Genomic DNA, 22,289 nt, shown 5'->3' with positions numbered 1-22,289 from the left:
TATTAAGTCCAATACCTGTACTTTTTGCAGAATATCAGAATCTTATTTTTTTAGAGATATGACTCTTTGCTGCCCTTCCTGACACCAGGCCTGGTGCCTGCTGAGTACATGAAAATTTCCATAATAAAAACTGAAGCAGAAAACTTGAAAACTAGAATTTGTGTCATTCTCAATACTTTTGGCAGCAAGTGGACATGGTTTGTGGACGTCGTCCACCACTGCTGAAAGAACCTTTAAAATGAGGCGGTGACTCCTGTCACACACTGACTGTTGTAATAAGTCGCCCAGGATAAAGGCGTCTGCCAAATGCCTTAAATTTTGTAATGCCACAGTGCCATCGGTCCACCAGGAGGCGCTATTACCGAATCTCGTCAGGTCTAAATTATCTTCACCTTATTATTAGCCAATATTAATAGCCAATTATTAGTTTTAGCCAAACTGCACAAATGACCCAACTGTTCTTCAGTCCTGGTTGATCCACTGTTGTTGTGTGTGCTCATCTGCCTCCTTTATATATGAATTAAAATAAGAGTTATGGAAGATTAACCGCTTGGCCACTTTATTTCTAGGACAAATAAAGTCCTAGAAAAAACTGTGAATGTGAGTTTTAAAAATAAAAACATATCAGTATATAAATAAAAAATATATACACACATATTTCGAATGTAGATTGTCTACTGGATGTGTGTGTTTGTGTGGTCAGCTGTTGTAGAGGTTGGCAGCGGTTGGCAGGAAAGACCTTCTGAATCTCTCATCCCACATCGTGGGTGCAGTAGCCTGCCACTGAACGAGCTGCTCAGTGCTGTCAGGGTCTCCTGCATGGGGTGGAAGATGTTATCCAACAGGGATAACAACTTAGCCACCATTCTCCTGTCAGTCACCACCTCCACTGGGTCCAGATGGCACCCTAGAACAGAGCTGGCCCTCCGGATCAGCCTGTTCAGCCTCTTCCTGTCTCCAGCAGAGATGCTACCTCCCCAGCAGACCACGCCATTAAAATGGCTGAGACCAACACAGAGTCATGACAGGTCTCCAAGAGTGAAAGTGAAGTGAAAGTGAGAGGGCCTTTACTCTTATTAAACGTGTCTATTGTATGTTGTGTACGCTGTGACATGGTCGCTTTGGATAAAAGCGCGTGCAAAATGCTGTTAATATAAATGGCACTGACAACATGCAGTGTATGCGATTAGACCTCCTTATAAAAGATGGTTGTCTGGCCTGACTGGTAAGAGCAAGCCTGTACGTGAACATTTTGGATTAAATGATGGATAGATGATGGATGAATGATTTTTTTATTTACTCGTGTGTCCAAATAGGTCACATTCGAGTACACCACTCACAATTTGAAATGAAATGTTAGTGTTAACTTGGCACAACAAAGAAAATAGAACACTTTGATAGTAGGGCTGTATTGCAATTACTGAGATCAATATTGCGATATGATACATGACACTTGTCTGACTATGAATAAAAACTCACCAAAAATGACTAAATCTTTACATCACTGCAAATATTATTTTCCCAATAATGCAGCTGAACAAAAATAAAACCATAAATAAATCAATAATCAAAAATAATGAAACAGCTACAGTGGCCTTAATCTGAAATAATCTACACCTAACACCCCATAATGACAATGTAAAAATTTTTAAATTTACATTTACGGCATTTATCAGACTCCCTTATCCAGAGCGACTTACAATTAGTTGTTACAGGGACAGTCCCCCCCTGGAGCAACTTAGGGTTAAGTGTCTTGCTCAGGGACCCAATGGTAGTAAGTGGGATTTGAACATGGGTCTTCTGGTTCATAGGCGAGTGTGTTACCCGCTAGGCTACTACCACCCCTATTAAAAGTATTAAAAATGAAAAAAAATTCCTACGTAAGTATTCACAGCCTTTGCCATGAAACTCAAAATTGAGCTCATGTGCATCATGTTTGTCCTAATCATCCTTGAGAAGTTTCTGCATCTTAACTGGCACAGACCTGTCTATATAAGGTCTCACTGTTGACAGTTAAGTTCAAAGACTTGAGACTAATTGCTGCCAAAGGTGTATCGAGCATTACGCTGTCATTATTGGGTGTAGAATTCTGAAGAAAAAGGTTTGTGAACAATAGTTTCCAGGTGTTGGAGGTTGATCGTCCGTGTTCTGCACCATGTGATTTGCCAGTAAAGGCCGAGTTAAACAGCATTCCTGTCGCGTGGTCCCTTTCCACTCTGACACAGCAGCATCAGTAAGCCCAGTAAATGTCGGCCTTGCTGCAGCAGGCATTTTAAGAAAATGGACAAGCAACAACTTCCCTCAGTTCTGTGCACAACCTTTAGCTGAATATTTTGAGGGTAAATGAGCAGCATTCCTGTCGCAAGTAAAACCGATTAGGTTTGAGTTACACAAAATGTAGGAGGAGCTGTGATAGGTCAAATCTTGCAAAAAAAAAAAAAAAAAAAGTTGCAACACAAATAATTTGCACTGATTGGGTGAATTTGTAATAGTAGAACATGTGCCATTCTGATAAATCTGCTGTTATCTCCTACAGAATATGTTCACTTCTACAATTCCGACTGATCTCCATATCACAACAAGCCCCTACAATCTTTTGTACTCAACTCACCTGAATAAACTTCCTCATTTAACTCGTTCTTCACATCAATCCTTGTTGGTTCCAGTATGTTACCACAATGTATAGGTGTGGTTATAACTAATTTCTTCAGTTTAACAACTGCTATACATGTATAGAGCTTATCATCGGCATGTAAATGGTGATTACATTTGAGTGATGCTGGTGTAAATCTCTTCCCACATTGTACAAACTTATTGGAATTTTCTACAGTATGTATCCTCTTGTGTCTGTTAAGGTTTGATGCATCTGTAAAATTCTTCCCACATTGTACACACTGGTAGGGCTTTTCTCCAGTATGTATTATCTTATGTCTTTTAAGGTCTGGTGCTCGTGCAAAACTCTTCCCACATTGTACACACTGGTAGGGCTTCTCTCCAGTATGTGTCGTCTTGTGTTTTTTAAGGTATGATGCCCGTGTAAACCTCCTCCCACATTGGACACACTTGTAGGGCTTCTCTCCACTATGTATCTTTTGGTGTCTTCTAAGGGATCCTTCTTCTGTAAAACTCTTCCCACATTGTACACACTGGTAAGGCTTCTCTTTACAATTGTTCCTCTGTTGTGTTCCAAGGATCTTCACTTGTCTTAAACTGTTGTCATACTTGTTGAACTGTTGTAGCTTTTCTTCAGTTTCCTCTTTAGTGAATTCCATTTCCTGATCTGTAAAAACAAACAATCATAAGCCACCATAGACATGTTTATACCTGAGTAATCAAATTACATTACATTTTAAGTCGAGGTCTGGGACCCATTTAGTGAGGAATAAAGTGGATACTGAAAGTGAAACACTAATTCACGCTGAGTTTACTGTGCTTGCTGTGTATCACAATGACAAAAACACTTACAACAAAATGTTCCCTATGCCCTTAGTAAGCATTAGGCAGCCATGAAAGGCACCTGCGGGGTAGAGTCTGGGGACAGTCCCTTGCAAAGGGGGACGTCATTGGCACCTTGCTGGCATAAAATTTGCCGGCAAGGTAAATACATCAACATATAGCATAACCATATTCTGGGAAAGTCTACTGAATGTAGACTTTGGGTTCTATCTGACTGTAAGACCCGTAAGGCCAGTGAAACACCAGGTACAGTGGGTATGGAAAGTATTCAGACACCCTTTTTATATTGCAGCCATTTGCTAAAGTAATTTTAGTTCATTTTTCTCTCATTAATGTACACACAGCACCCCATATTGAAAAATACAGAGTTGTTGACTATTTTGCATATTTATTAAAAAAGAAAAACTGAAATATCACATGGCTTTAAGTATTCAGACCATTTGCTGTGACACTCATATATGTAACTCAGGTGCTGTCCATTTCTTCTGATCATCCTTGAGATAGTTATACACCTTCTCTTGGATCCAGCTGTGTTTGATTATACTGGTTGGACTTGATTAGGAAAGCCACCCCCCTCTATATAAGTCCTTACAGCTCACAATGCATGTCAGAGCTAATTAGAATCATAAGGTCAAAAGGAACTGCCTGAAGAGCTCAGAGACAGAATTCTGGCAAGGCACAGATTTTCCAGCACTTAAGGTTCCTAAGCGAACAGTGGCCTCCCTAATACTTAAATTGAAGATGTTTGGGACAAAAGGATGGTGAGAAATAAGATTCTCTGGCCTGATGAGACCAAGATAAAACTTTTAGGCATAAGTGGTATGTGTGGAGAAAACCAGGCACTGCTCATCACCTGTCCAATACAGTTTCAACAGTTAAGCATGGTGGTGGCAGCATCATGCTGTGGGAGTGATTTGTAGCTTAAGGGACAGAACGACTGATTGGAATTGAGGGATAGATGAATGCGGCCAAGTACATGGATATCCTGGACGAAACCCTTCTCCGGACATCAGGACCTCAGACTGGGCCGAAGGTTTACCTTCCAACAACTTTGTGTGTCTTGAATGGCTGTTCTTAACAGTGGGGCAGTGGTGGCCTAGCGGTAAATGAAGCATAATCAGAAGGTTGCCGGTTCAAATCTCAATCCGCCAAGGTGCCACTGAGCAAAGCACCGTCCCCACACACTGCTCCCCGGTAGTGCTGCACGATTAATCACAATCGTAATCGCGATGTCAGTCTATGCGTATACATGAACACAAAAAGCTGCGATTTAAATGATTAGTACGTGGATTGGATCGGCAACATATCCGATCCATTCTCTCGTTCTCTCAAAATTTGCAAGCTGACTGAAGTCTCACTTCAGTCGGATGTGACGTGTTTGGTCACATGACATTCGGTTCAATGGAGACCTCAGATTTGTGACTGGGTAGACGTTGAATGACGAGCTGCATCGTACGTCAATGTCGCCGCCATATTGTGATAGGCTGTGCTGTGGCGTGAAGCATATACATGTCTATGGAGGGAAGTGCATAAAAATGCCTCACTCTTGTGTTGCTTGGGGCTGTACAAACCGCTGTACGCTCCAAACCAGATTCTGGGGGATTACATTTCATAGGTAATTGTTTTGAATATATTTGTCTTATATAAGTCTTAACCTTAGCTAAGCTAGCGAAGCTATGCATTCCTGTGTTCAAGTCAGCCTCCAAACAACGTTTTGGCTAAACATAGGCATTAACTATTTACACAGTTCTTAGCTGTTTAGTTAACTTTTCTCAAACTTTGAAGGTTTCCTGAAGAAATTCACCTCAGTTTACAAATCATAACCTTAGCTAAGCTAGCAAAGCTATGCATCCCTGTGTTCAAGTCAGCCTCCAAACAACGTTTTGGTTAAATGTAAGAACTATATTACGGGATTTTATAATGGCCAAATATAATCAAAGCAGTTGTTTAGCCTTACCAGGGTTTGTCGTTCGACAGTAATGTAAAGAGTTTTTTGTGATTATTTAATTTAGTAGAATATTGTATTTTGAAAGCAATGGGCATTTCAAGTTGTTATAAGTAGTTTGTATATTTCACTTTGAAATTAAATATTTCACTATTAGTAATTTGTATGCGACTTTTCATTGATATACAAGCAAGTGTCTTATCATATCGCAATCGCAATATTGATCTCAATAATTGCAATATGTCTTTTTCCCCAATCCTACTCCCCGGGCGCCTGTCATGGCTGCCCACTGCTCACTCAAGGCGATGGGTTAAATGCAGAGGACAAATTTCACTGTGTGCACTGTGTGCTGTGCTACTGTGTATCACAATGTGACAATAACTTCACTTCACATCACATACTTAAATCAAGCAAGGTCGAGAGGTTTAGTCAACATAAGAAATGTTTTAGATTTTGGGAGAAGGAAGCGCAAACTAGGGAATGGAAAACTTGTTTAAAGGAAATGGTGTGGAGAAGAGATTGTTCTGGGTATGTGGATCATAGACATGATAATGTGCAGATAGATATCACATCACAAACTCATAGGAGCACATATTCTTCACCCCCCCCTCGGCGCCACCTCCCTATAAGTCCTCCTCTCTGTATTCTACTGCTGCACAGTAGAGACATTCAGAGACATTCCTACCTCCCCAGGCCCCAGGCTTCTTCGACAACTCAGAATGAATCCATGGAGCCTCCAGCTCGGGACACGAGCCTTATGGGCCTGACCATTTTTCCCCTATCACCACCTGAGTTGGGGGACATCAAGCGTCTGTAATCCAAGCAACATGCCAGACATGCCCAATATGTCCTCCAGGGGAAGAAGCGTAAGGCTACTGTAAAGAAAAACTCTGATCTCCCATCAAACCCTCCTCTCAGGGTGAGGGTGTGAGTGGGGAAGAGGACACAGCCATGGCAAGAGATGAGGCTCCGGGGGTACCGGAGCACCTGATGCATGTTACTACTGTGGACGAACAGGGCATTGGAAATGTCCTCAACGTCAACAGACCTGACCTGGGAGCACTTCACACACCAACAAAGCTGACTGAGACATGGAGGCGGTGGAGGGGATACCAGGGACAGAGTGATTAGTGCAGCCAACCGACAGAATTTGATAACGCACGAACAGGAAAGATACTCGCCACCCACACCAGCAGGCCAAACATGCCTCAATGCACCTACTCACACAAACACACACCTTTCCCATGAGGTGTTTAAGGCATTCAAACTCCACCCTGATTTCTTTCATGGTTCAGTCAGGGGCTACATACTCCTCCAGCATTGGGAGGCCATTTGATCGTTTCTGTGTCAGCATCAGGCCACCACCAACAGGAGCATTTCACAGTCCCTGTAGAACAGTGTAGAACAGTGGGAACGATCCCCTTTAAACATTGTTTCCTTTTGTCCCACCTGTGCCCCATAAATTTGTTTGGTCGAGATCTAATGTGCAGGCCTGGTAATCACATTAACGGCTGCTGTGTCGACCATTTCATAGCGCACCTTTAACGTTGATCAAGTGCCTAATTGTGATTAAATGATAAGTTAACAGAGATCTATATGTTTTGGGATGGTACACTGTGTTGTCTGTCCCCTGAGCAGCAATGATTTTCTAGGTCCTTGTTGGTGCCTCATGTCTCCCTCTCTAAGCAGCCTGACAAGGAGTGATATGAATTGGGAGATCTGGAAACTGATGCGGTTCTGGATTCGAACTGGACGTCCACTCAGGAGCCGGATATTGTGTTCTCCCCTCATATCAGTGCCTAAAGGCAATGCATAACCTCACTGCCATAAAACTGTTCATTTGGTAGCTGATGATGTTCTGACCTCAGTCCCCTCCAGAGGCCTTATGAAGCATGCCCAATGATCTTATAGCTACCTCCAAATATGATGTTGGATTGATTCGCGGCTTTGAACCAGTCCACATCGCTCCTATATCTGACCACGTTTAAAACAATATCCTCTTGAGCAGGAACCCATTGATAGCATACATCCAGTGTTCCAATCTCTTCTCAAAGAGATCATTGTACCTTGCCTGACTCCCCTGTCCAGCTTACAGCAGTATGGTTCACCAATGGGTTCAGCGCCTTTGCAGATGCGTTCTGTAAAAAGTGTCTGGTTTGTGCGACTTCCAATGCAAGTAGGTCTCTTCCTGTATCTCAGGCAGCATCACAGCTTCCACAACAACCATTTACATTTACATTATTTATCAGAGGCCCTTATCCACAGCGACTTACAATCAGTAGTTACAGGGACAGTCCCCTCGGAGCAACTTAGGGTTAAGTGTCTTGCTCAGGGACACAATGGTAGTATATTGGATTTGAACCTGGGTCTTCTGGTTCACAAGCGAGTTTGTTACCCACTAGGCTACTACCACCCTAGTAAGGGTAGTAGCCTATTAGTAGGGGTTTGACTACCTCGCAATGGATTTTATTGATCTTTCTCTGTCTACAGGGAGTGCAGAATTATTAGGCAAATGAGTATTTTGTCCACATCATCCTCTTCATGCATGTTGTCTTACTCCAAGATGTATAGGCTCGAAAGCCTACTACCAATTAAGCATATTAGGTGATGTGCATCTCTGTAATGAGAAGGGGTGTGGTCTAATGACATCAAAACCCTATATCAGGTGTGCATAATTATTAGGCAACTTCCTTTCCTTTGGCAAAATGGGTCAAAAGAAGGACTTGACAGGCTCAGAAAAGTCAAAAATAGTTGGATATCTTGCAGAGGGATGCAGCACTCGTAAAATTTCAAAGCTTCTGAAGCGTGATCATTGAACAATCAAGCGTTTCATTCAAAATAGTCAACAGGGTCGCAAGAAGCGTGTGGAAAAACCAAGGCGCAAAATAACTGCCCATGAACTGAGAAAAGTCAAGCGTGCAGCTGCCAAGATGCCACTTGCCACCAGTTAGGCCATATTTCAGAGCTGCAACATCACTGAAGTGCCCAAAAGCACAAGGTGTGCAATACTCAGAGACATGGCCAAGGTAAGAAAGGCTGAAAGACGACAACCACTGAACAAGACAGACAAGCTGAAACGTCAAGACTGGGCCAAGAAATATCTGAAGTCCGACTCAGACGCCAGCAAGGTGGAGATGGAGTACTGGTTTGGGCTGGTATCATCAAAGATGAACTTGTGGGGCCTTTTCGGGTTGAGGATTGAGTCAAGCTCAACTCCCAGTCCTACTGCCAGTTTCTGGAAGACACCTTCTTCAAGCAGTGGTCTGCATCCTTCAAGAAAAACATGATTTTCATGCAGGACAATGCTCCATCACATGCGTTCAAGTACTCCACAGCGTGGCTGGCAAGAAAGGGTATAAAAGAAGAAAAACTAATGACATGGCCTCCTTGTTCACCTGATCTGAACCCCATTGAGAACCTGTGGTCCCTCATCAAATGTGAGATTTACAAAGAGGGAAAACAGTACACCTCTCTGAACAGTGTCTGGGAGGCTGTGGTTGCTGCTGCACGCAATGTTGCTGGTGAACAGATCAAAACACTGACAGAATCCATGGATGGCAGGCTTTTGAGTGTCCTTGCAAAGAAAGGTGGCTATATTGGTCACTGATTTGTTTTTGTTTTGTTTTTGAATGTCAGAAATGTATATTTGTGAATGTGGAGATGTTATATTGGTTTCACTGGTAAAAAATAAATAATTGACATGGGTATATATATTTGTTTTTTGTTAAGTTTCCTAATAATTATGCACAGTAATAGTCACCTGCACACACAGATATCCCCCTAAAATAGCTAAAAATAAAAACAAACTAAAAACTACTTCCAAAAACATTCAGCTTTGATATTAATGAGTTTTTTTGGGTTCATTGAGAACATGGTTGCTGTTCAATAATAAAATTATTCCTCAAAAATACAACTTGCCTAATAATTCTGCACTCCCTGTAAAAGGGAATGGTACTGCCTGGTGATAGTAGACATGTTTTCTAAACAGATTAAGGTATATGCAGCTAAATGCGTTTAAAGCATTGCAGTGTCAAAGGCTTTGATTACAGAAATAATTGCCAGGTGGGGTATTTCTCTCTCCATCTCCAGTGACGGCGACCACTTCATTGGTGTTTACTTGATGCTGTTTAACGTCAATCAGGATTTCATCAGAAATTGATGGCAAAATGCTCTATCACACTATTACAATCTAGTGGGAAATAAGTATTTGTGTGTAGGAAATACATATTTACAGAAATTCATTCACTATCTGAAATGCTTACATTTTATTTCACTCACCTGATTGAATCACACCATCCAAGTCCTGCTTCTCATCATTCACTGATACTTCCACTGTTTTAACCAAATTCACAGGTGTGATGATATCTGATTTCTTCAATTTCTTCTCTGTAAATTTGTAGGCCTTTAATTTAGTATGTAAATGTTGATGATGTTTGAGCTTATCTAATGTTCTAAAGCATTTAGAGCAAAGAGTGCACTGGTAAATATTTGCAAGATGTATCCTCTTGTGACTTTTAAGCAGTGATGCACATGAAAATCTCTTCCCACATTGTACACACTGGTAGGGCTTCTCTCCAGAATGTGTCCTCTTGTGTGTAATAAGGTTTGATGCTTCAGAATAACTCTTTCCACATTCTTCACACTGGTAGGGCTTCTCTCCAGTATGTATCATCTTGTGCAATTTAAGGTTTCCTGCTTGTGTAAAACTCTTTCCACACTGTACACACTGGTAAGGCTTCTCTCCAGTATGTATCCTCTTGTGTGTAATAAGGTTTGATGCTCGTGCAAAACTCTTCCCACATTGTATGCACGGGAAAGGCTTCTCTCCAGTATGTGTCATCTTGTGTGTAATAAGGTGTGATGCTCGTGCAAAACTCTTCCCACATTCTACACACTGGTAGGGCTTCTCTCCAGTATGTGTCCTCATGTGCCTTTTAAGCATGGATGCACATGAAAATCTCTTGCCACATTGTACACACCCCTTGGGCTTTTCTCCAGTATGTACCTTCTGATGTCTTTTAAGGTCCGATGCTTTTATAAAACTCTTTCCACACTCTTCACACCGGTAAGGCTTCTCTTTACAATAGTCATGTTCAAGGTTCACATGTCTTAAACTGCTGTCATACTTGTTGAACTGTTGAAGCTTTTCTTCAGTTTCCTCTTTACACCTCTGATCAGCGAATTTGCTTTCCTGATCTGTAAAAACAAACAATTTAAACACACCAAAGACCTGATTAATCAAATGACATGACATTTTACGTAGGGGTTTTGGACAAAATTATACAGTGGACATTGAAAGTGAAACTGAATGATTTTGTCACTGTGATACACAGCAAGCACGACACAAAGTGACAACAAAATGTGTTCTTTTTATGTCCTCTGCCCTTACTGAGCAGTGGGCAGCCATGAAAGGCACTAGTGGAGCAGAGTGTGGGGACAGTCCCTTGCAGTGATGGTTCAGGATTTGAACCCACAACCCTTCAGTTACAAGTCCGCTTCCTTACCTGCTATAATAATTAAAACAATTGCTCAATTAATCAATTGTATGGTTTCCACAACACAAAAAAATTATTATCTAACAAATCAAATAAAATTTCAATTTTTGTAAAACACAAAATTGCGTATGCTATGCGTTTCTATGGAGATACATATTTGTGAATTATTTGTGAAACTAAACTTTCACAAAAATGTTTCTTGATTCAGCAAATGGAACAAGATTCACAAATATATTTTATGACTTACACATAAATGTAACACCATTAACAAATGCATTTCTTGACTGAAAATCAATCAATACAACGCAAATCCATATAAAGTTTTTATTATTTATTGGCCTTTCAGAAGGTAGAAGTTCCCTTGGTGGGATTAACAATTGTGGTCCTACTCCTCCTTTCTTAGTGAAACACCTCTGCCAGCTGGTCAGCACAGTCTCTGATGCAATATCTGAAGCTGTGGGCAGCAAGTTCTCAGTAGTTGCATCCATTTACTGATAGTAAAATATCTGCTCATCCACAGCAACACAGTCAATACCGATCTTTATATGAACAGAACTCAACTCACCTGGATATTCTTCATCACCCAACTCTTTCTTCACATCAATTCCTCTTGGTTCCAGTATTTTACCACAGTTCAGAGATGTGATGTTATCTGATAATATCTCTGGTTTAACATCTATGACAAAAATGACAATTACAACCCATCAGCTCATAATGCTTTTTTTTAAATGTGATTGGGGGGTTTCAAAAGTGGGTTGGAGAAATTGAAATTGAAACCTGAATTCAGATGTTGCATTAAAAGTGTGTGTTGGGACAAATGGAATCGGTGATATATTCCGTGAACATTTTCATTGTATTGTGCTTTAAGGAGCCAACAGCAATTTGCTAAATGAGATTAAACTGTGTTTACAGTAACAGTACTAATAATTCACACATTATAAAACACTGGTCAAACATTTAGGGTTTAGTGGTCAAATGGAAACGCTACATTGAAAGATGTAGATAAATAAAAGATAAGGCCATGTCCGCATGAACGTTCGAAACTAACATCCACTGAACACCATACGAGTTTTTGCAGTGTTTTGTAGCTGCCCTGAATTGTGTGATTGTAAGCATCTAAAATGTCTGAATTTGAACTGCACTCAACTGAACTGTAGTGAATAGTTGTGACAAATGTTGCAGTGTTCTTTTTTTCCATTGAAGGTTGCTGTGAAACAGCAGAAATAAGTAAAACTCCATCAGAATGATTTGCCCTGGCTTGTTGCACATGTCTGCAACTCTCCACGAGTGCTTTGCAGTATAAAAATGTTTTTCTATTGATTACTCTAACTGTTCCACCACATTTACATTTACAGCATTTCTCAGACGCCCTTAACCAGAGCGACTTACAATCAGTAGTTACAGGGACAGTCCCCCCTGGAGCAACTTAGGGTTAAGTGTCTTGCTCAGGGACACAATGGTAGAAAGTGGGATTTGAACCTGGGTCTTTTGGTTCATAGGCGAGTGTGTTACCCACTAGGCCACTACCACCACAACCTTGCATGCAGTACAAAATAGTGTAACAGTGGCCACCTAGTATAAATAGTTCCTGAGAAGCAGTTGTGCGAGTGTGTTATTTTTGTGACAAGTTCATAGGCGAAATCGAACCTGCACTGAAATCGAACCTGAATTCAGATGTTGGACGTAGACCATGCGATTGGCCAGTAAAGGCAAAAATTCCTGTTGGGTGGTCATTACGCCCGGAAAACCTAGTGAAGCCCAGTGATAGGTCAAAATTGCAAAAAAATTGCAGTTATCCAACCAAACACAAATAAATCACGCTGATTGGTAACCACAATGGTTTAACCACAAGACTCTCCTGTCTATCCTGAAAAGGCTTGGAATTCACGGATCAGCATGGCAGTGGATTGCTTCCTATGTTAATGAGCGATCTTACCAAGTGACCTCACGTTGACTCTCCACTGGTGACCCTCAAGGCTCAGTACTAGGTCCTCTCCTTTTCTCCCTCTACTCAAGATCACTTGGTGAGGTCATTTCTTCACATGGATTATCCTACCACTGCTATGACGACGACGCAAAACTCATCTTCTCTTTTCCTCCCTCTGATCTTCACGCTGCTTCCAAAATCTCCGCATGTCTAACTGACATCTCATCTTGAATGGCAGCCCATCACCTCAAACTGAACCCCACCAAAACTGAACTAATATTCATTCCAGCAGATTCTATCAGGATCTTGCTATTTACTGGACAACTCACCAGCTCTCTCCTTCTACCACTAGCCGCTAGGCCACCACTGCCCCACTGACGGACACATATACAGATGGTTATGTCTGTCACGTAATTAGTGTGTAGTTAGTATGAACAGAACTCCACTCACCTGAGTAGACTTCATCATCCAACTCTTTCTTCACAACAATTCCTGTTTCCAGTATTTTTCCACAGATCAGAGATGTGACTGTTCCTGATAATATCACTGGTTTAACATCTATGACAAAAATACAGAGAAAAGAGCGTTGAAAAAGTGTCTGCATTAAAAGTGTGGGGTGGGACAATAAAGGGAAATAATGATATATTCTCTGAACATTTTCATTATATTGTGCTTTAAGGAACCAAGAGTACTTTGTAAAATGAAGTTAAATTGTGTTTACTTAGAAGCAGAAACAATTATTTCACACATTACAAAACACGTAACAGTCAACCAGTTCTGATTACAGAGTTGTTTCCTTAACCACTAGGCCACCACTGCCCCAATCAGAGATACTGAACTCAGGTGTGATGAACCACTGTTAACATACAGGGAGTGCAGAATTATTAGGCAAATGAGTATTTTGTCCACATCATCCTCTTCATGCATGTTGTCTTACTCCAAGCTGTATAGGCTCGAAAGCCTACTACCAATTAAGCATATTAGGTGATGTGCATCTCTGTAATGAGAAGGGGTGTGGTCTAATGACATCAACACCCTAAATCAGGTGTGCATAATCAGTCAAGGACTTGACTGACAGCCAACAGACAACAAGAGGCCCTGGTATGACAATAGTGACCCATGTTGTGTAATAAAATTGCCTCATCTATTATAAATACTATAAGGTGGGCAATCTTTATTCCAAATTAGAGGCAATTAAAACCCCCCGGTGCGGACCTGTTCTTTGCAGAAATCCAGCATCAGTGAACGAGCAAAGAGTCAGCCCATGAAATCTTTATACTCATAGAGAGCTAAATATGACTTCAATCACTGTTCTTCCAAACCACAAAAGGAATGCACTATTTTCTGACGCTACTCCAATATGGTTATGTCTAACAAAACATGATTACCTTTCACATGTATGCATGCACATCCATACATGTTTCACACATGTGCACTCAACAGAAAAATATTTTATATATAGAGGTAGAAATAGGCCTCAGTGTTATGTAGGACCCGGTGGTTGTAGCCTGTTAACAGTGTTCTTGTTTTGGGTATGGTTTTCATTGTTAACGCAAGGTCTCTTTTCAATCTTTATTCCAAATTAGAGGCAATTAAAACCCCCCGGTGCGGACCTGTTCTTTGCAGAAATCCAGCATCAGTGAACGAGCAAAGAGTCAGCCCATGAAATCTTTATACTCATAGAGAGCTAAATATGACTTCAATCACTGTTCTTCCAAACCACAAAAGGAATGCACTATTTTCTGACGCTACTCCAATATGGTTATGTCTAACAAAACATGATTACCTTTCACATGTATGCATGCACATCCATACATGTTTCACACATGTGCACTCAACAGAAAAATATTTTATATATAGAGGTAGAAATAGGCCTCAGTGTTATGTAGGACCCGGTGGTTGTAGCCTGTTAACAGTGTTCTTGTTTTGGGTATGGTTTTCATTGTTAACGCAAGGTCTCTTTTCTCACTTGTAAATATTTGCACATTTATATGGGACCTATAAATGAAAAAAAGTTCTCTCTGTCGAGTTCTCTCCTTATCCACTGCCTGATCTTGCCACACCCTCCCTTCATAAACTGGACTGCAGGTCAGTATTCAAACGTGATAACCTGAAACACAGCTCCAAGACGACCACTGCCTTGTGAAAGAAACTGAGGGTAAAGGTGCTGGGCTGGCCAAACACATCTCCAGACTAGGTTTATCAAAAAATATTCTTAAATTTAGTATAAATTTCAATACCATTTAACCCTGGTATTGATACTTAAATTCCAGTTTTGCATCTGCCCGTTCCTAGAAATTGCCAGCAGACTACAACCATTTTCAACCGGCACTGCAGTGGGCAGCCCCTCCCCTGGCCACCTGGGAGAGACACTTTAAACGTAATTCTGCAGCACAAAGCTTGCATGAAAATGTAAAAAGCAAGAGCACTGTCTGGAAGTATTTCAAATATCAGATGAATGGGGAAAACCAAAAGATGTGAACATCTAGACAGGATCAAGCCTGCCTGGACCTGGGCGAGTGTGGCCACTTTTGGTGGCAAGCGCGTAGGTGACCCATCGAATTCCAGGACACTAGATGTGCTGTGTTGTGAAAGACAGTCCACAGTGTAAGAAATGAACTGAAATGGTTTGGTGTGTGTGTGTGTTGCATTTTTATCCTTACAATATCTGATGGCACCTGTCAAACAATATGACCACTTGACCCTGGTTCCTGTTCAAGATTAGAGTGGTAAACGTGCTAGTTACAGGTATACGAGGGTGAAAGATGCCAACAGAAAAAAAAGGGAGACGTGTATCCTTCAGTTTCATAAAACCCCGGATAATCAAGCCCCACTTTGTAAAAGAAATCCTAATTTTGATTTCTGGATAATAACAAGGCTCCATGGAGCCTTTATTTAAAAATTGAGTTGTGTACTCACTTTTGTGGGATAATGTATTTCTAAATGTGGTATTTATATGAACTTCTTAACAAATGTGAATAAAAAAATCTGGTTGAAATACATCATTAAGTCTGCCTTAATATTCAGTCACAACTGTTGCCAAATAAAATAATTCTCATTACCAAAGCTGTGTATCACAAGTGACAATCACTTAACTTAAAAAAAAAAAAAAGATCACTAAAAGCCCCTCCAATCTTTTTAACTCCACTCACCTGAATATTCTTCATCATCTGACTCTTTCTTCACAACAATACCGCAGTTCAGAGATATTTCTGGTTTAACATGTGTGCTGCTCTGGTCTACACTCCTCAGATGAGCAGGTAACAGAGGCTGACTGGGATCCATCTTGGGACCTTGGAATAAAGCAGTTTATTTCAATTATTTTCTGCAGGACACCCAACATTCATATTATTCCTAACAGTATTCCAATAAAATACACATAAATAGACAAAGCAGATTTCTGATATTACATAAAGACACACAGTCACCTTTATAAATGATTCCCAGGAGATTCCTCAGTTGCAGCTAATTTTACAGCGAGCACAACCAACTCCAGCTTCTCTCTATTCACATAAAAAGGCTTGTAGCTCATGTGAGCTGCTGCAGTCTTTTACAGACAATCACAGCAGAGTGTTTTCTTATTTAAATGCGATTGGTGATGTTGGAAATGTGTTGGATAAAGAACAGTGAAGAAAAAGTCTCCACATTAAAAGTGTGAATGATCCCAGACATCAGTCTGAATGAGCATTTAGCTGCTAACGTGAAACTACTTTAGCATAACTGTATCTGTTGTTAAACCTGTTCACCAGCCCGCTGGACACAAACTACTTACATTTAAGCAAAAAACTATAAAAAGTGCCAGAAGAACATTTTCAAGTCTGACCCGAGGCTGTGTGTTGAGCGAGTTTAAATCAGCCCGCTCCTCCCTCACCAGATCGCCACTTTAAACAGTCCAAATAACACGCGTTTCTACATTTTATTATATTTTATGTGGAATAAAATTACTTACCAATACCTAAAAAGATAAAAACTCCAAAAACGGATCATTTACGTCAGCAGGGTGACTCGCGCGTGCACTTCTTTGTGTTTTACTTGGTTTTCCTGCAGATGTAAACAGAAGCAGATTCGTCAAACGGCAGCAGATTCGTCAATTTGAGAAAGCGAATCAGTGAGACAGGAATCATCAAATAAAACGAAACATTAGTGTTAATCATCACTATTTGTACATTGCTTGTTTCGACAGCTGCTAATTATGCTTTTCTTCTCTATTAGTTTTAGTTTTATTAGAATAATGAATGGGCCAGTGGTGTCCTAGTGGTTAGGGTGGTAGTAGCATAGTGGGTAATACACTCGCCTATGAACCAGAAGACCCAGGTTCAAATCCCACCATTGTGTCCCTGAGCAAGACACTTAACCCTAAAAATTGCTCCAGGGAGACTGTCCCTGTAATACTGATTGTAAGTCGCTCTGGATAAGGGCGTCTGATAAATGCTGTAAATGTAAATAAGTGGTTAAGGAAGCGCCCCTTAACCACTGAGGTGCCACCCACACACTGCTCCCCGGGCACCTTTCATGTCTACTGCTCACTATGGGTCACTAGGACACATTTCGTTGTGTGCACTGTGTCAATTTTACATTAATTTAAAATACTTACAAATTATAATTATTTTCATAAAGATTCACTTGATCAATATGAGCCTCCTTCTCAAATTTGTTTTAAATAATACAAAAATGGTTTAATTATTGGGTGGTAGTAGCCTAGTGGGTAACACACTTGCATATGAACCAGAAGACCCAGGTTCAAATCCTGCTGATGTTCACTGCATCTCCCAAAGGTTCAAGCAACAACACAGCCATGGAGCATTTTCATGAAAACAACTCCAGACAACAAACCAATGTACAGCTACTGCATCATGTTTATGTAACTTTTGAAAATATAATCCTTTAATTTTTTGCATTTTAATTAGCCCAGAAATATATATATTTCATTAATTAAAAGCGGGTGATTGATTTATTACAAATCAGCTGATGGGGGAATGAAGCGCACAGACAGGACATACTGGGAATGGGATTTTATTCATAAAAAACACAAACAAATATGGGGAAACAAAAGAGGAGAACAAAAAGTAAACTCAAAGGTCTGTGGTGATTGCACCACACAGAGAGGCGCACCCAGACCCTCCAGTGACTGTTTACTGCACCCCTGGGTGGTGCTTTCTTGGCATGTGTAGGCCCTCTTAATGCATGTCCCTGCTGGCAGTGCGACCATCTCCCCTCCCTGCACCACGCAGGGAGGTGGTCCCAGACCCTCCGACGACAGTTTACTGCACCCAAGGGTGGTGCATTCTGGGCATGTGCATCCCCTCTCACTGTACATCCCTGGTGCCAGTGTGGGGGCTTTACCCGACCATCCGCTCAGCCCCTTCTGTGTCCGTTGGGACAGGTAGGCCCTCTTCCTCTCTGTTCCAGCTGGATCCTAATACCATCCTCTTCATGCCTGGTCTGATAAATTCTGTAAATGGCGCAGTCGGGTCAGGAACTTCCGACCTGGGGTTATGCATGCTGCTTGGTCGCCATTTGGTGGACACAAAGAGGGGAGTGGGGGGCAACATATACACACACACACACACAGAGACAGACAAAAGAGAGGGTCTTGTGGTTCCCTCTCTGGTCTCTCCAGGACCTCCTCAGGAGGCACTGCCAGGAACACGGGAGGCATGACCCTCTCGCCACCTGTGAGTGCTGTGTCCCACACCATGGGGTCTTCTTGCACTAGTTCCTGGCTGGTGCTGGGTGTGGTAGTGGGGCAGGGTTCAATCCATGGCTCGGGCTCTGGCTGATCGATCTCTGCCCTCAGTAGCTCCAGGAAGTCCCGGTAACCCATCTTTTCTGTATCTCCTCGTTGCCACAGGGCTATGCCCCAGCCCCAAGCTGAACCAGCCATCCCAGCACCGACCGCACACCAACTCTTGTCATCATCCATGTCATCCTGCTGGAAGTCACGTGGGTCATCCAATCTGCTTACACTCTTGAGCCAGGGCGCAATCATTGCATGTTACATTACATTTACAGTCACATGATTCCATCCATGTGACTGGGAGCAACACGGAAATGAGGTAACGTGACTCCTATAAATTGGCAAGATAGTCACTGCCAACCGCTCAGTCATTGATTGACATCCATCAATTCGACTCTGCTTCAACTCAACCTACTACTAGTAAGACTTCTCCTATTCATCTCATCTCCTCTCCTTTCTACTCCTTCCTCTCATCGTGCCCCATCCCAAATTCAACCATCCGTGTGGTGTTATGGCTCACGGCAGCTGACATGGGTCATCCAGCGGCAAGGAGTTCCTAGCCACCTTGTCATTTATCTTTGAGTTGCAGCCTCGCCGTTACGAGGTAACATGACTCCTATAAATAGGCCGCTCAGTCATTGATTGACATCCGTCAACTCGACTTGACTTCAACTCAACCTGCTACAAGAAAGACCTCTCCTCAACTCTCTACTCATACCTCTCATCCCAAATTCAACCTCAAATGCGAACAACAACATCCGTGTGGTGTTGCAGCTCATGCTGGCTCTCGTCCTCGTACTAATTCAGAGGAAACTTACCTGCCTCCTTGCATCACACCGCACCGGAGTTCCTTGTTTTCTCCCACATGTACTCACGTACTGGTCCCTCGGTGGGATCGTGACATTTACAGCGTTTATCAGAGCGAAATCAGTAATTACAGGGAAAATCCCCCCCTGGAGCAACTTAGGGTTAAGTGTCTTCCGCAGGGACACAATGGTAGTTGGTGGGATTTGAACCTGGGTCTTATGGTATATAGGCGAGCGTGTTCCCCGCTAGGCTACTACCATCCAATCAGCTCCCATGGGCAGAACTCCGGCCATTCCAGCTGGTGCCGGCCTATATCCCCACAGGAGGAACACTTGTTCGTTGGAGCTCTCCTCTGCTTCCATTGCCGCTTCTGGGTTTCGCAGATCACCTGGGGATCAGCGTCATACCACGACGCTCCTCGCCACGACCCGATCCCCTTATCACCGGGAAGAAACCGGTCAACCAGTACTTGTGGGGTGTATCCTGGTCCTGGCGCAGCTCGCCGCGGAACTCCACGACCCCATGGCCGATCCTCCAGTGCTCCCCACTGGTGCCCGTACCTCCTTGATCTTCCTTGTCGTTCTCGTCTGCTTTTCGTGCTTTAGTTGGAGACTGCGACATTCTGTCACGTCCACAAGCTGACAGGGGAATTTAGTGCAGAGGCGAGACATACTGGGAACGGGATTTTATTAATAACAAACACAAAAAAACTGGCACAAGGGCCGAAAAAAGGGATACAAGAGGAGAAAACAAAAGCTAACCCAAAAGGCATGTGGACCGTACGACACAATTAAGTCGTACAGTCCACATAAAATGTCGCAGCCTTCGAATGGCTGCTCAGAAGTGCCTTATAACCACCCTGCTGTCAGGCAGATTGGTGCCAGATGAGTCTCCAGCTGCACCTAATTGTGACAACCACTTCTGCTTCAACAATGGTTCATGCCTGTCACCAAGCCAAGACAACAAGACAACCTGTTATATGGAAGATTTTAAAAACAAATATTAAAATGGCAATTCAAATGGCAATGCAATGTTCAATCAGAGCATGTAATTAGATATTACATTTTGCAATTAGCAACTCAATGTGCAAAGTGCTGATGTAATCCTTAGTTCATTTCAAAGAATTTTGAATAAATAAATGAATCTCATTTTACAGAATCTCATTTTTTTGAGACTCATGAATCTAGCATTAAGAGATGTGAAACATTGTACCATATATCTACATGATGTAGTGGAATATTCTGAAACATGAACCAACATATTAATATTCTCAAGGAAGTTCTGACAAGATTGTCAGATGCATTTTTGGTTACAGTAACATAACATGTGAGGAAGGGTCATGTTTCTCCAGTAAATGCAAAGGCCAGGTTTTTGGGCCTAGAGTTGTTTTTGCTAAAGGGCCAAATGTTTGAGTTAAAGCTGTCCTTTTCTTTTTTTATCTTTGTCTGTGGAATTGTCTGTGAGTTTTTGCATTATATTGGGGTATTTTCCTTTTTTGGTGTAACTTTTATTGTTTGTAATAATAACAGGATTTAATTATTTTTTTATTCTTATTTCTTTTGGAGCTTATTAGGCCAAGTAAACCCAGTGAATACTAAATACTCATCATACATTCTGTCATTCGCTCATGTCCCATTTTACACCTACCATATGTTACGTCCTGTCTCCCCTAGCACCACCAGGATGTAATAGCTATTCTAAAGAAAGGGAATGTGCGAATTTATAATGTAATAGCAATATGCTTGCCTCTGTTTCACCTCCTTAGCATCCATTTTCCAATCTCTCTCACAATAATTAAAATAAATCACCTGACGACAGTAGTCAAGACCTGCAAATCAAAGTACTATCATTGTTTCCCCCTCACTGTATCCCACCAGCTGAGGGAATGTATTTAAAACAGACCAACAATTTGCAGATTTGTACATATCAGTAATACATATCATGTAAAGTAATACGTATCTTGATTCTTCTTAATCCTTCTGCTGGTGCAGACAAGATTACCTTTCTGCATACCGCTGTAATTACAGCAAACCATTACAGGGAAAACCTGCAGTAAAACTTCTTTTTTTCTTAACAGAACAAAAAAATTGAGGAAAGAAACTATCATACTATAAAAAAGGCCCCTGTTCTCCTCCATCACAGCACCGAGTGGTGCGCCACATCTAACTACAACTAGAACAGCCTGTAGGGAAACTGTTCCTACATTCAGTCCCCTCACAGTAAGATGCTTGTTGTAAATCCAAACTTAAACCGCAGTGTCAAGACATTAGTATAATGTATACTTAATATTTTAATTGTTTTATTATCAACAGACATAAAAAATAAAAGGAATATAAAATGTACATAATTAGAATTTGAGGAATCTTGGGGAATCTTAAAATATGCCTGATGCCTCCTTTTTGCAGGTGAAGCCACCACAGAAGGTAATGCCAGAGGGGCTCCGTGCATCTTCCCGTTCCAGTACAAGGACAAGTTGTACACTTCATGCACCAACACCGATCGCCACCACAGCCAACTATGACGTGGACAAGATATGTGGAGAGTGTACAGTCCAAAGTCAGTTTAGTACATGTGCTGAATGTGGAGACCTCTTTTCTTCATATCTGTGATACTCCCTGTGACCATTTTTAAGAATCAGATTTGATCTTAACGGAACTAAAATAGTTCCTCGTGTAAAATGTGGAAAATATTTAAGAATTTCTGTGAACCGAGAGATGAAAAACTGGAAATTAAATATTGTTACCAGCACTAAATGATTTGAAATCAATAATACATTTTAGTACAGATTAGTCAGTCCCTCCAGGATTTCATGCAGCAACTTTAGTGAAATGTTGATTTTCTATGGAAGGTTGATGTGAAAACCTTGATATGAGACTCTCCATCAGTGTGATTTGCCTCAGCTGGTCACGCATGTCTGCAACT

General features: G+C 41.5%; 1 protein-coding gene across 1 annotated transcript; it reads right to left on the bottom strand.

Annotated features, from left to right (window-relative positions):
• Positions 1–1,798: 1,798 nt before the first annotated feature.
• Positions 1,799–18,812, bottom strand: LOC114785461 (zinc finger protein 708-like). The gene is made up of 7 exons (XM_028971739.1): positions 18,404–18,812; positions 16,099–16,116; positions 15,976–16,002; positions 13,274–13,381; positions 11,462–11,572; positions 9,680–10,597; positions 1,799–3,280 (listed from the first exon to the last, which is right to left on the bottom strand). The coding sequence occupies exons 1-7, from the start codon at positions 18,810–18,812 to the stop codon at positions 2,574–2,576; spliced, it is 2,298 nt and encodes a 765-aa protein (XP_028827572.1). The 3' UTR covers positions 1,799–2,573.
• Between the last annotated feature and the right edge of the window lie 3,477 nt (positions 18,813–22,289).

Source organism: Denticeps clupeoides, chromosome 3 (genome assembly GCF_900700375.1).
Source record: "Denticeps clupeoides chromosome 3, fDenClu1.1, whole genome shotgun sequence".
Lineage (NCBI taxonomy): Eukaryota > Metazoa > Chordata > Actinopteri > Clupeiformes > Denticipitidae > Denticeps > Denticeps clupeoides.
This window is presented reverse-complemented; position numbering and strand designations above follow the sequence as displayed.

Bases quoted from the DNA above. Each gene is read 5' to 3' on its own strand.
- LOC114785461 (XM_028971739.1), bottom strand. From the start codon at position 18,812: ATGATTGCGCCCTGGCTCAAGAGTGTAAGCAGATTGGATGACCCACGT. The intron at 13,382-15,975 runs GTGAGTGGAGTT...TTTTTGTCATAG, and splicing joins AGATGATGAAGAATATTCAG to ATGTTAAACCAGTGATATTA. The intron at 3,281-9,679 runs GTGAGTGAAATA...TTGTTTTTACAG, and splicing joins GGATGGTGTGATTCAATCAG to ATCAGGAAATGGAATTCACT.